Below are 13,393 nucleotides of genomic sequence, written 5' to 3'. Positions count from 1 at the left end.
TGGCTTTTTGCTTAGCGCGTTTTACTTCAGGATCAACGTTCCAATTAGGCTTTCTTGTACCAATCCTAACTTTATCCACAGGCACTGCAGCTTTGGAAGCTGATTTAAGGCAATGGACGATTTGACAATAATAGAAATTTAGGTCAACTGTACTTGAAGGCGAGGAAACTGACGTTTGCAGCAGGTGATATGGCACTTTTATGGTCGAGAGTAAAGCAGTTAGCCTAGCAAGGTATAGTGGGACATTAGCACGATCCCAATTCAACTTCATATGCCACTTCGGCTGAGCCGAAAGTATTTTGCCAGATAGCTCACAGGACAAATTACAGCTAAGAATAAGGTGATCGTCGTCAATCTTCTCTTCGTCCACCCTGACAATCGATGATATTAAGCTGGAACTGGAAGAGATCACGTGATCCAGGTTCGATTTTGAACAGCCTCTGTTATGAATATACGTGAATGGGAGGCTCTTAACTGCGACGTGATATATGCTAGGAAGTGATTCTAGCAAGAGGATTGATCTATCGGAGCTACCAAGAATGTCACAGTTAAGGTCACCAGCTAAAACCCAATTTAGGTCTTTCAAACGTAGACTTTCGAGTAGAGACTTTAAACTGGAGCAACATTTAGCGAAAGATGTGAACGATGCTATAGAACGTCGATCGCAAGGTAAGTAAACGTTTATAAAGGCGGTACTGTCACATTGAATCGCTAAGATGTTATCATCACAATGAATCACAGAGGGCTTTGATGGGGAACGGAAAAAAATTGCTAGGCCACCGGAAGGGCGGCCTCTAGTTTGCTTGGCCTCTTGCGAAAAGAAATGGTGGACAGAAGATCGCTTCAGGCTAGAAACGTTTGATTTGGTCAAAAGATGTTCTTGCAAGAATACTATGTCATGGACTAATAATTCATTAATTAAAAAGTCTTTGTCTTTTGTGCCGTTAATATTAAGAGAAGCAAAACTTAAAATAGTGGCTTGGTTCAGTTTGGAGCAGAGTTCAGAGCGCGTTTTATCACTGGGCAATTCATACTATAGGAAACATGAGCTTCGCCGCAGTTGGCACATTTCGGAGCCTCTAAGCAAGGATTGTCTTTAGTATTGGAATGGCATCCAGAACATTTAGAGCACTTCATCTCATTCGGGGCACATGGGCAGTGAGCTAACGAATGATGGATACTTTGGCATCTAAGACACCGTCTGGGCAATTCTTTGTATTCCGATATTTTAAAAGACTCGTAACCCAAGCGCAGACCTGTAGCGATGGCAGATTTTAGTGCAGCGGAATCAAGGAACTCTAAACGGAATGTATGAGAAGAGCCGATCTGGCTGGCCTCAACAAGACCAGGAATAACGGAGATTAGTATACTGCTAGAAACACTGTCGGGAAGTCCCCTAATTACTCCAAGAGGTTTGCGATCAATCACTTTTGCAAGAATATTTGGATAGCTCGCAACAGCAGATGCGGCAAGAGAATTGGCGGAAACTTTATCCCGCGTAACAACAACCCATCTTTTCCTTACCGGATCGGACTTTACCGACACAATACCGTCATGTCCGGCGAAAGAATCAAGCTTTTCCTTGCGAGAAACGTGGTCTCTTAGTTCTGGAGGCGGATATTTAAGAACAACGGCATACGAGGGTTTGTGATTGGTACCCTTACTATCTGAGACCAAAGAACTATTAATAGACGTTGTTGGACTATTGAGGTGAGCAAGCGATTTTAACTGATCAAGGCACTGGTTGACTTTGGCGGTAAGGATAGAATAAGCTGACATCGGAATGCTAGGGACTTCAGAGGGGGATTTGATCACGAACTCTGGAATATCAATATTTTCTGCAGAGCAGCGAGAAAGAGTAGCGATAATGTCCGACAATGAACTATTCTTAGCACTGGGTCCCGAACGACGAGGTATAGGCTCATCTGGGAAGCAATTGCTATATAAAAGTTTCTTAGCTCCAAGAACATCTTCATACGGGAAAAAATCACTAGCGTATTTCACAATAGACTGATGGTCCAACCCCTCATCGAGATTGTGCTGAGCAAAATTCAAAACTGGGCAATAATAAAGCGTACTGGTATTCCAATTGTCCATGATAAGCAAATTTCACTCACGGCTCGGCATCAGTCCAAAAACAATTAAGTGAAAAAGGTATATCCACAGAGAAGTTCTCAATAAGCACAATTATGAAATGATCCGCACTGGCTAAATGAATGCAATGAGAATAAATAATAACTTATCTTTGAGTGGGGCTAGTAATCCAGTGATTTGCAAGTAATCCGAATATTTCAATGCACGACTCAGATGATAGTAGTGCTGAATACTAACTCACAGCCACAATCCATAAATAATCCTTAAGCCGTAATCGTATACAAGTTTATAAATTTATCGAACAAGTTTCAATTACAAGTTCAAAAGTATTTCACTCGTTATTTATTCCAAACAGGTACAGAGTTAATCCGGCTTAAATTCAATTAGTTGTTGACTGGTCAAATCACACGTCACAAATTATCAGAGCTAGCGAAATGCGACTGCTCTGAATGAATGCTAGATGCGGATATTAACAAGAATGACTGTCCCAGAGCAAAGTTGCGTTTTCAATCTTTTCGAGGTAAAAAACAACAATTTTAGCCTAAAGAAGCCCAAAAAGCTATTCTGTGAAAATTCTGAGATGGTCAAATTCTGAGATGGAGCCTCCTGTTTCAGAGGCAGTAACGCCGTACAGTGGCGCATTGGTTTCTAAAGGTACGGGTAGCCCTACAATATAAACGGTAACATAGACATTTATTTTAATGCTCGATATGAGTAGATGAGTCCCTTGAAGCTAAAAAAAAAATTGTGTACAGATGTATATAATAGAGCTTCAGCTATTATGGAGAAGGTTTGGTGGCTCTTTTTGTAGGTTGGAGGAGGAGTGTGTCTCATGCGTCAATCAGTGCGTTTCTAATTCAATTTGGGTGTTCAGATGAACATAGAAAAATTTTCAAGCGTCGCCACATACAACACTATATAAGGGTATATTGAGTGATTTCTTGATTGTTTGGATTAAACGTGTGATTCTACGTATGTTATAGGTCCTTGCGAACTTCGAACTTTGTTCATATTGCAGTACCGAGTGATTTGCAAGCAAATACATAGAGGCTGTATTTGATTATCAATTGTATGATCATCATCTCATAGCCTGTTCAATCACTTTGCCATCTTTTGGTCATCATACTACATCTCTTGATCCTTCAGCACCTTGACACTGTCATGACTAGTCGAAAATCGATCAGTCGCTTTTTATCATGTCGGTAGATTTCGTTCTGGATAAAATAAGCATCCTTTTCTATCACTTTTTCTGGTTGCCTCAAAAAGAGAATAGGATCCTTCTAGATATGTGCTGGTACTGAAATTTACCATCCCCCGTTGGCATTGGTTGCTAGGACCCCCGTGGAATTGGATGTTAGGGATCTGGCTGGAATTGTTCGCTAGGGTCCAATTGGAATTGATTTCTAGGCCCCCGGTAGAATTGTATTCTAAGGGGAAGCTCCTGGAATTGCTTGCTAGAGGTTGGGTCAGCCACATATTGTCACGGTGGCGTGAATTAACTTAGTCATGGCTCGAAGAGATGTAGCATTTCCATTAAAACCTGTCAGAAATAACTCTTAAGTTGGTTTAAATTTATCTCAAATAACAATCCCCCTCTGGGATTGATTGCTAGCCCCCTCTGCCTGTTGGAATTGATTGCTAGGAGGTGGGTCAGCCTTTGAGTGGCACAGGCTGTGAATTGAGAAAAAAATGACCAAAATATTGAATTATGTCACATGCTTGTGCCTCAATTTTCCGATATTTTTGAGCAAACTTAGACCATTCTCTATAAAAAGATCTCTAAACATTGTAGTATTGTGTCAAACCCACCCAGACGTTTGCAATAACGCCTCGAGGGGTTAGTAGCTCAATAGTTTACCCCCTATCTGCTCGGTCAAACCTGAAGATAGGCAACTACTCACAATTTGGCCAACAGGGCTGTTTTAAAGCTGCGTCTATATTTGGTGTTATCCAGAAAACTTAGGGGACGGCAAGCAGTTGGTTGTTATACACATTCAACGGCAGCTTTTCGTACCATACTAAAAAAAAATGTGGCGGCAGAAACAGTCAACACTTCCCATTTCCCCCGTCTCTCGTCCCAATTTTCGAGAAAACACTATTATAGACATGGTTTAATATTCTAATATTTATTATTAATTGTCTTTCAAAAAGGTGATTTTTTTAAACTAATGGATATATCAATGTTTTTTATCTTGAAAAGGTTTTGTCTGTGTGTAGATTTTCAGATTTGGTGAGTTGGTTGGGATTAGGACACCTTTTTACCTCCCTAAGAAATAACACCAGCACATTTGCTAACCCTATAAGCTAGATTAAAAGAACCTTTTTTACTGAGCCCTAGTGGCATTGATTATAAGTTTAAAAAATAAAGCGTTTGTTAGATTTTAAGCTTGATTTGAAATTTATGTTCGATACTGCTATACTGCTACTTTACTTAAGTTAGAATTTTAATATTATTTTTTCTTCTTTCCTTAGCCATGCCTTCAATTATTTTAGGAAATTCTACCAGTCTTAGCATTTAGGTAAATATTGATTCTATCGATGGTTGCCACATCACTTCATCAAACAGTTCATGGTAACGAACTGTAGTAAGGAGTGACCCGGCTCAATAGTAAACGAAACTCTAAAAAACTTTAAAAAGAGACATGAAAAGAATTGGATTTTTATGCTGATTTTAAATATATAAGTTTCATCAAATTTAGACTTTGTCATCAAAAGTTACGAGCCTGAGAAAATTTGCCTTATTTTGGAAAATAGGGGGAAAACCCCCTAAAAGTCATAGAATCTTAACGAAAATCACACCATCGCATTCAGCGTATCAGAAAACCTTATGAAAATTTTCAAGCTCCTATCTACAAAAATGTGGAATTTCGTAATTTCTTTTTTGCCAGAAGACAGATCACGGGTGCGTGTTCATTTTTTTTTTTTTTTTTTTTTTCCAGGGGTCATCGTATCGACCAAGGGGTCCTAGAATGTCACAAGAGGGATCATTCTAACGGAAATGAAAATTTCTAGTGCCCTTTTTAAGTGACCAAAAAAATTGGAGGGCACCTAGGCCCCCTCCCACGCTCATTTTTTCCCAAAGTCAACGGAACAAAATTTTGAGATGGCCATTTTGATCCAAATAGTTGAAAACCATAAAACTATGTCTTTGGGGATGACTTACTCCCCCACAGTCCTTGGGGGAGGGGCTGCAAGTTACAAACTTTCACCATTGTTTACGTACAGTAACGGTTATTGGGAAGTGTACATACGTTTTCAGGGGGATTCTTTTAGCTTGGGGGGTGGGGTTGAGGGGAGAAGGCTATACGGGAGGATCTTTCCTTGGAGAAATAAGTCATGGGGGAAGAGAAATTCAATGAAAAGAGCGCAGGATTTTCTAGCATTACTATAAAAAAAAAACAATGAAAAAATAAACATGAAAAAGTTTTTCAATTGAAAGTAAGGAGTAACATTAAAACTTAAAACGAACAGATATTATTACGCATATAAGGGGTTCTAAAAATAATTTAGCATAAAGAGCCAGGTATTTAGGAGGAGATAAATATCTCGCTCTTTATGCTAAAGTATTTTTAGTAATTTCAACTATTTATTCTATGGCTTTTCTGATTCAGGGGTCATTCTTAACGAATTGGGACAAAACTTAAGATTTGGTGTAAAGACCGAGGTATTGACGAGGGGACAAACCCCCTCATATACATAATAAAAACATAAGAATATAAAAGTTTGTTACGTAAGTTAATTCTTAAGTTACGTATTTTTTTACTAACAAAAACGTTCGTTAAAAATTAAAAGTTCTAGTTGCCTTTTTAAGTAGCCAAAAAATTGGAGGGCAACTAGGCCTCCTTTCCCACCTCTTATTTCTCAAAATCGTCGGATCAAAACTAAGAGAAAGCCATTTAGCCAAAAAAGAATTAATATGCAAATTTTATTTTAATAATTTATGTGCGGATCGCAAAAATCAAACATGCATTAATTCAAAAACGTTCAGAAATTAAATAAAAAAAAACTAGTTTTTTAACTGAAAGTAAGGAGCGACATTGAAACTTAAAGTTTTTAATTGTTTTAAATAGTAGAATTGTGGCAAAGAGTCAAACTTTAGCGTAAAGAGCGAGGGATTGCGGAGGGGACAACTCATTTCATATACGGAGTAATTTCTGTTCGTTTTAAGTTTCAATGTCGCTCCTTACTTTCAGTATAAAAAAACTAGTTTTTTTTATTTAATAAGTTAAGGAACGGCCAATAACCTTATACTTAACGGAAGGTCAAAGTCAACAACTCACTTAATGTGAAAGCATCTAGAGACACATGACAATTATGATTGGCATAAAGAATGGGCAGAGAGAGCTTTAAGGCACGGCTAGATTAAGTGAGTAGTTTTTCTGCATTTAAAAATTGCGGATGTACCGGTTGATACCAAAAATGACTAAGGGCATGGTTTTTCCCTTGAAATAGCGGGCGAACTGCCAGCTAGCTAGGTGTAATGTATTTAGTTTTTGGAGGCTTTCCTCTAGACTGCAACTACTTTTTTTTTACTTGTAATTCGGTTAAGTCACTATCGCTAACTTTCTATACTACTACCACCACAATGACGAGCGACAACCACTACTAGTACTACTGAAGTTAAGCATATTATAATGAAACTTCCAGAGGATGTTGAAGAGGATAGTGAACTAAACTGAAACACGTTACGTGGATGGAAGTTATTAAAACGGCGTAACAGCTATATCTCAGAAACAGCTTTAAGTATTAAATTGAAACTTTCAGTGCATGTTGAGTGAGATGTTTAATCAACCATCTGCATACTAGTACTGCTACTTCTTCTACTACTTTATACTGCTACAAAGGCTAAGGTTATTAGGGAGAAAATTTTCAGAAGACGTTAAGGGATAGGTCAAAAGGCCGTATCAGTTGTATATCAAACAGTTCGTGGTAACGAACTGTAGTAAGGAGCAACCCGGCTCAATAGTAACCAAAACTCAAAAAAATGAGGAACTCTGCTTCCTCATCAACGCCCCGCTCTTTACGCTAAAGTTTTTTACTGTTTTAGAAAGAAGAATTGAGAGAAAGAGTCAAACTTTAGCGTAAAGAGTGGGGCGTTGATGAGGAAGCAGCCTCTTTCATATACGAAGTAATTTCTGTGCGTTTTAAGTTTTGATGTCACTCCTTACTTTCAGTTGAAAAAACTTGTTTTTTTTATTTAATCAAGAAGGGGTTGATGTCTAGACGGGGTGAGGGTTATGTAGATGCACTAATTAAAATGAAAACACCCAATGTTCTCTAGACACACTGCATGCTCCACAGAACAGCTCTCATGCCAAAAAAAAATTGCGAGGAACTTAAATTTTTGCAAAAGTAAAAAAAGCTACAAATCAAACAGTTCGTGGTAACGAACTGTAGTAAGGAGCGACCCGGCTCAATAGTAAACGAAACTCTAAAACACGGAATTTTGATGCTAAAAGATACATCAAAAGAATTGGATTTTCATGCTGATTCTAAATATATAAGTTTCAGCAAATTTAGTCTTTGTCATCAAAAGTTACGAGCCTGAGAAAATTTGCCTTATTTTGGAAAATAAGCGGAAACACCCCCTAAAAGTCACAGCATCGCATTCGGCGTATCAGAGAACCCTACAGCAAAATTTTCAAGCTCCTATCTACAAAAATGTGGAATTTCGTTTTTTTTCCAGAAGACGAATCACGGGTGCGTTGTTGTTGTTTTCATATACTCCGTATATGAAATGGGTTGTCCCCTCCGCAATCCCTCGCTCTTTACGCTAAAGTTTGACTCTTTGCTACAATTCTACTTTTTAAAACAATTAAAAGCTTTAGCGTAAAGAGCGAGTTATTGCGGAGAGGACAACCCATTTCATATACGGAGTAATTTCTGTTCGTTTTAAGTTTTAATGTCACTCCTTACTTTCAGTTAAAAAAAACTAGTTTTTTTATTTAATTACATAAAAAACAGTCCATTATTGCAAAGTTGTGTGAGTATTTACAAAAATTATTTACAAAGCTGTTTGATGACATGGGAGCTACTTAGGCCTCGCTTTTGTACTATTGTGAAGAATGCTTTTATCTTGTGCCAAAGTGACTTAGAAGATACATGAATTCAAAGCAGAAATTGCAGTTTTTATTGAAGAAAATCAAAATGTGGACCCAAACATGCAGAGATGGTAATTTAATTATTAAACTGTCCTCTTTGGTGGATATTGTTGTAAAGTTAAACTTTTTGAATAAATTGATGTAAAGGCCAAAAATACATCTTTTGATTCAAATAGATAATTTGAAAACATTCATGAGAAAATGAAGCTATGCAAGGCAAATTTGGGAAAAAAAATTCAATATGCTTTCACTCCATTTTACAAAATATGCATGGATACAGAATCCATTTATCGATGAAGAAGGTGACGAATTTGAATTAACAAGTAATGAGAAAGAAAACTTGATTGAATTAGTTTGTGATAAAACATTTAAACAAAATTTTCAAAATAAATCGCTAATTCAAATTTGGCTAGATATTAAGAGTAAATATAATATTTTGTCAAATAAAGCTGAAAAAGTATTGATGCCGTTTGCAGAATCATTTTTTTACGAAACAGGATTTTCTATGTTAGTTGAAATGGTCTATAGGCTAAAGTTTATTAGTGCTTTAAAAAAGCTTCTTGTTCCAATTCATACCTGTAGTCTTCTTGAAAATTAGAAAAAAGTCAAACTTTAGAATAAAGTGCGGGAGGTAGAGGATAAGTTCTAATCTTGCTCCTTACTTTCAGTTGAAAAAAGCTTGTTTCGTTTTATTAAATTTTGATCGTTTTTTAAATCATGCCGTGAATCCCCTTCCCCCTTCCACGGAAAATTCTACCCGTTAAATTTCTTTACCGTAAAAAATCATCCAGCAGAAATTTCCCCCCGAAAAATCTCCTTACATTTCCCAATAACAAATACTACATTTGAATAACTGACAAATAGCCTAACCTACAGGCTTTTCCCTAGGGGCTGTGGGGTGTCAAGTCATCCCCAGAGGCATAGTTATTAGACTTTCCAACTATGCTGAAGCAAGTAGCTATCTCAAAATTTTGATTTGATGTCTTTGGGAAAAATGACGTGTGATGGGGGTTGGTTGCCATCCAGTCGTTTTGATCACTCAAAAATGGCACTAAAACCCTTAACTTCCCTTCGATTAAGCTTTTTCCGGAAGTTCTAGGGCCAATGGTTTGATACGAAAACCTCTGGAAAAAAAAGAAAATTCACAAATGAATAAACACGCATCCATGATCTTTCTTCCGTGAAAAATACGAAATTCAACAGTGTTATAAACATGAGCTTTAAACCTCTATTGTAGGGTTCTCTGATATGCTGAATAAGATGGTATGATTTCGTTGAAACCATTTGACTTTTTGGGGATGTTTTCTACCTTTTTTGAAAACCAGGTAAATTTTCTCTGGTCCATAGCTGTTGATGAACAACAATAAACTTAAAGAATTATATGTATTTGGAATCAGCAAAAACTCTTTTTTTAGAGTTTTGGTTACTATTGGACCAAGTCACTCCTTTCTCACAGTTCGTTACCACGAGCTGTTTGATTTAGTTCTGAAGGATTTTTTCACTTTTAACAAAAAATGGGTCTGGTTCAATATTTTCATTAGAGCTGCTATTTCGTTTTATTATAGAAATCTTGCTTTAGCAAAGCCCTTGCGCCAAATTTTGCTTGTTGACTACTGACAAGGGAAGTGACCAAAACAATCTTTGAATGCTATTATCTCATTTAAAATGAGTTTTTTTTTAAAGATGTCCCTCGGAATTTGATGCGTTCTATTTGATAGTTTATTGCTACCATGTATTCTGTATTATGATTGTCACATATGTATCAAAGTTTGGGATTTCCAAAAGCGTCGGGAACCTTGAACGGTGGCAGCTATTGGAACCGTGCATCCGGGAGTGCTAGCCCTCCACTGAGCTGTTGGTTCGAAGGAGTCTCTGGGTACATCTGTTTCGGGTATTCCATAGGTCAGGAGGAATTTGAGAAGGAGCCTCTAAGGAGGAGTACATTTTATTAATACATTTTATTTTTTTCTTTCTTATCTAGCAACCCCTAAGACAGAATTTCATTTTTATCTTACCCCTAACACAGAGGCATACTATTCTTCTTGGCCTTTCTTATCTAAGGAAAAATATTTGTAGGTTGTTTTTCGTTAGGATCTCACAGGGATAAAATTTTCCAAAACACCCCTCCCCCTCCCCAGCGAATGAATATTTATGCCTTCCTTTCTGGTGTTAGCATAAACTGTTAATGGATGTTCCGTGGCAGAATCTGGCAGAAAACGCCACTTTGCTGTGGTATGATATTTTTTGTTACTTAAAAGAGGTTTTCATCTGTTCACAATTTATTAAAGACTCTGGTAATCCGAGATTTCTCACCAAATGAGCCCTCTTCAGATATTCTAGAATCACTGGTTCGACACAATCACCCCTGGAAGAAAAACATTATGAACAAACACATAAACGCGCATCTGCGATATTTTTTCTTGCAAAAAGTGTAAATTTCCACGTTTTTTATATAGGAGCTTGAAACCTCTACAGTACGGTTCTTTGATATGTTAAATCTGATGATGTGATTCTCATTAAGACCACTTGACTTTTGGGGTGTTTCCCCCTTTTTGAAATACTGGTTTAATTTTCTCAGCCCCATAACATTTATGGGTAAGATTAAAGTTAATGAACTTCATATATTTTGAATTATCATGAAAAGCCTATTCTTTCGATGCATCAATTGTAATCAAAATTCTGTGCCTTAAAGAAAAGCTAATTTTTTTTGGTGTGCCTGTTATTATCAAAACTGTGTTTTTCAGAGTTTTGGTTACTATTGAGCTACCTCGCTCCTTATTTACAGTTCGTAACAATGAACTGTTTGATAGCAGCTATCGCTGTAACCACGCATAGCAGTCGCGTGTTCCGGATCTATGTTCTGGTATTTCAGTTTTGTTAAAAGGTTTTGATTTTCATTTAGGACAACTTTCCGATGCGATTCCGTGGAATACATATCATAAACATGCCTTATGTTTTTTCGCTTCTTATGTCGCTAGTCTGGCCATTGCTTACAGTAAAGATGAAAGAACGAGTAAGTTTGTTTTTATTTAAGTTTTATTGCGTGTAATGTTTAATAAACTGAAAGTATTTCCAAAAACAAAACAACATCAATTTAATCCAATAAGCTTACGCAAATATGTCAATATGGTTTCAATCATTCTTTATCTACACATAAAATAATTGCTAAACAATTTACTGAACATTTCATATTCTTATATTTAATTTTATTAAATTACTATTGTATTCAGTTTTTTCATTAAATTATTATTCTATTAATTAAATCTTATTTAAATATAACATAATCTGAAGAAAAAAGAGCAATATGTTTTTGAATCTTAAGAAACGTTGGCCAAGATTCTGGTGCGGCTAAAAAAAAGCTGTGGCTAATTTCAAATCTCCGGATCTTCCTGATCTCATGAAGTACAAAAGTCTGTGTATAGCACCTATGACCTGACATATATCTTGTATTCGTTTCAGACGCATAGACTAAGTTTTTGATCTATATATTTCGCGTAGATATTTCAAGTAGGCTACTTAGAGATCAGAAAACTTCAATTTGCATCAGGTACGCATATATTCTTGGCTCTAATAATATTTTTTAGTTTTTCCTTGCTTTGAGTTCAGCAGTGGGTTATTTATGTTGTGGTAGTTGCAGCGTATCCATTTCTCCCATTGGAAATGTTGATTGGAAGGGCAATGAACCACATTCATATCACCTCCTTTGCCAAAATAAATGCAATAACGATTTCGTCAAACAACCAACCCCGACATGAAACCAAAGAATGTTAGTGAGACCGAAACATTGACCACTGAAGGCAACAGTGATGAAATAACTAAGGACCCTTTAGTTAAATAAGGAAAAAATTACTAGACACTCTCCACTATTTCTGTATGTAGCAGAATGTTAGTGGTGAATCCCTTTTCCAATGCTGCTCTAAGCGACATCCCAGGAGATCTAAAAGCTTGGGGCCTTGAATTATGCCTTCTAGTGCTTCAGACACCCTTCCCCCAAAATATCCTTCGAAATTCTAAAATACTGGAACATTTCCGCTGGTATGAATAATTTAAGATTTTTTTCGAAAATGGTGGATTTTGTGCGGACTCTTTATTTGATTCAGGGTGAAATTTGCCATCATCTGGCAACATATCCTTGGGGACTGCCATGTTTTAAATAACGCTTTTTGATCACAAGAATGTATTGAAATCAGAACAGTGCAACATGGCAACAGTAATGAAGAAAGTTTAGACTCACTTATCCAAAAATATATGCCACAATCTCTTTGTTTTGTTACTTACAGGTGAAACTACATTACTCTTTGAAAACACTGCAAGAATGTTTTAACCCATCCGATCTTCTCAAAGAATATGGTGGTGACAAAGAATCAGCTGAATGGCCTGCAGCAAAAGCCCTTGTGACAAAAAGTGTGTTAATTGTATAATCTATGAACATCATTTGGGAAGGCGGTAAGTACAGCCTTCCCCTGGCTTTCGATAAACAGCAGGGACACGATGACCATTTTAAATAAAGTTGGGTAGTTTCTAGCTATAGTTCATATTTTGGCTCACCTCGATTGGCGTCACTGGTTTATAAAACCATTTCCTTATTTATTCCTTTCGTCGGATATTTTATTCTTGATTTTGTTAATATAAATATTTTTATATGAGTTTTGTTTTTGCCACCGATGTTTTAGGAGATTATTAAAGATAAATCCGGCATTTCGTTCAAGCACAGAATTTTCCATTACTCCTACTATGATCTAACTTCATCTAAAAAGAGATCTTGGCAATACTTTATGGACGAATCCCTACCCCAGGGTCCGTTTTCACCAGCATAGTCATGGGCATGTAAGTCACGTAAGTTCACAGACCCCGTTCAAAATCATGCACTGGGAATGAATTTATCTACTTATCAAATGTTGAATAGCTTTGGCATGATTTTTGTCACAGTACTGACCAAGGTTGTTGCTTACACAAAGGGAATGGGACGTATCCATTCCTGCCACATTTCACTAGCTAGGGAAAAAAACCTTTCATAAAATTGCTACACCAAGTCCTATGATTTTCTAATTATGTTCCTTAGAATTTTCGAAAAATCATTTTCTGTAAAGTTGACCCCACCCCTCACCAAATAGTGTGGCTAGTAATGTGCTGATAATCAATTATAGGCAGCCTGGTGGCATCCCCTTGGTAAAGAGCAAAGTGGCCTCCATACATCA

General features: G+C 36.9%; 1 protein-coding gene and 1 long non-coding RNA gene across 5 annotated transcripts in view; one reads left to right on the top strand and one right to left on the bottom strand.

The window, feature by feature from the left end:
- Positions 1-12,841, top strand: part of LOC136031756 (alpha-tocopherol transfer protein-like) — a 79,873-nt gene extending 67,032 nt beyond the window's left edge. For 3 of the 4 annotated variants that reach the window (XM_065711486.1, XM_065711484.1, XM_065711485.1), the window contains exons 6-7: positions 11,098-11,208; positions 12,476-12,841. In XM_065711486.1, coding sequence (XP_065567558.1) covers positions 11,098-11,208; positions 12,476-12,616 — 252 coding nt within the window. In that variant the 3' untranslated portion in view covers positions 12,617-12,841. The remainder of the gene's footprint in view (positions 1-11,097; positions 11,209-12,475) is intronic. The other variant, XM_065711488.1, reaches the window with a different exon arrangement.
- The window catches only part of LOC136031757 (uncharacterized), a 216,168-nt gene that overhangs the window by 15,794 nt on the left and 186,981 nt on the right, over positions 1-13,393 (bottom strand). The window lies entirely within an intron of this gene.

The sequence above is a fragment of the Artemia franciscana genome, chromosome 10 (genome assembly GCF_032884065.1).
Source record: "Artemia franciscana chromosome 10, ASM3288406v1, whole genome shotgun sequence".
In the NCBI taxonomy this organism is placed as follows: domain Eukaryota; kingdom Metazoa; phylum Arthropoda; class Branchiopoda; order Anostraca; family Artemiidae; genus Artemia; species Artemia franciscana.
The sequence above is the reverse complement of the archived record's forward strand: the minus strand, read 5'-3'. Positions and strand labels throughout refer to the sequence as shown.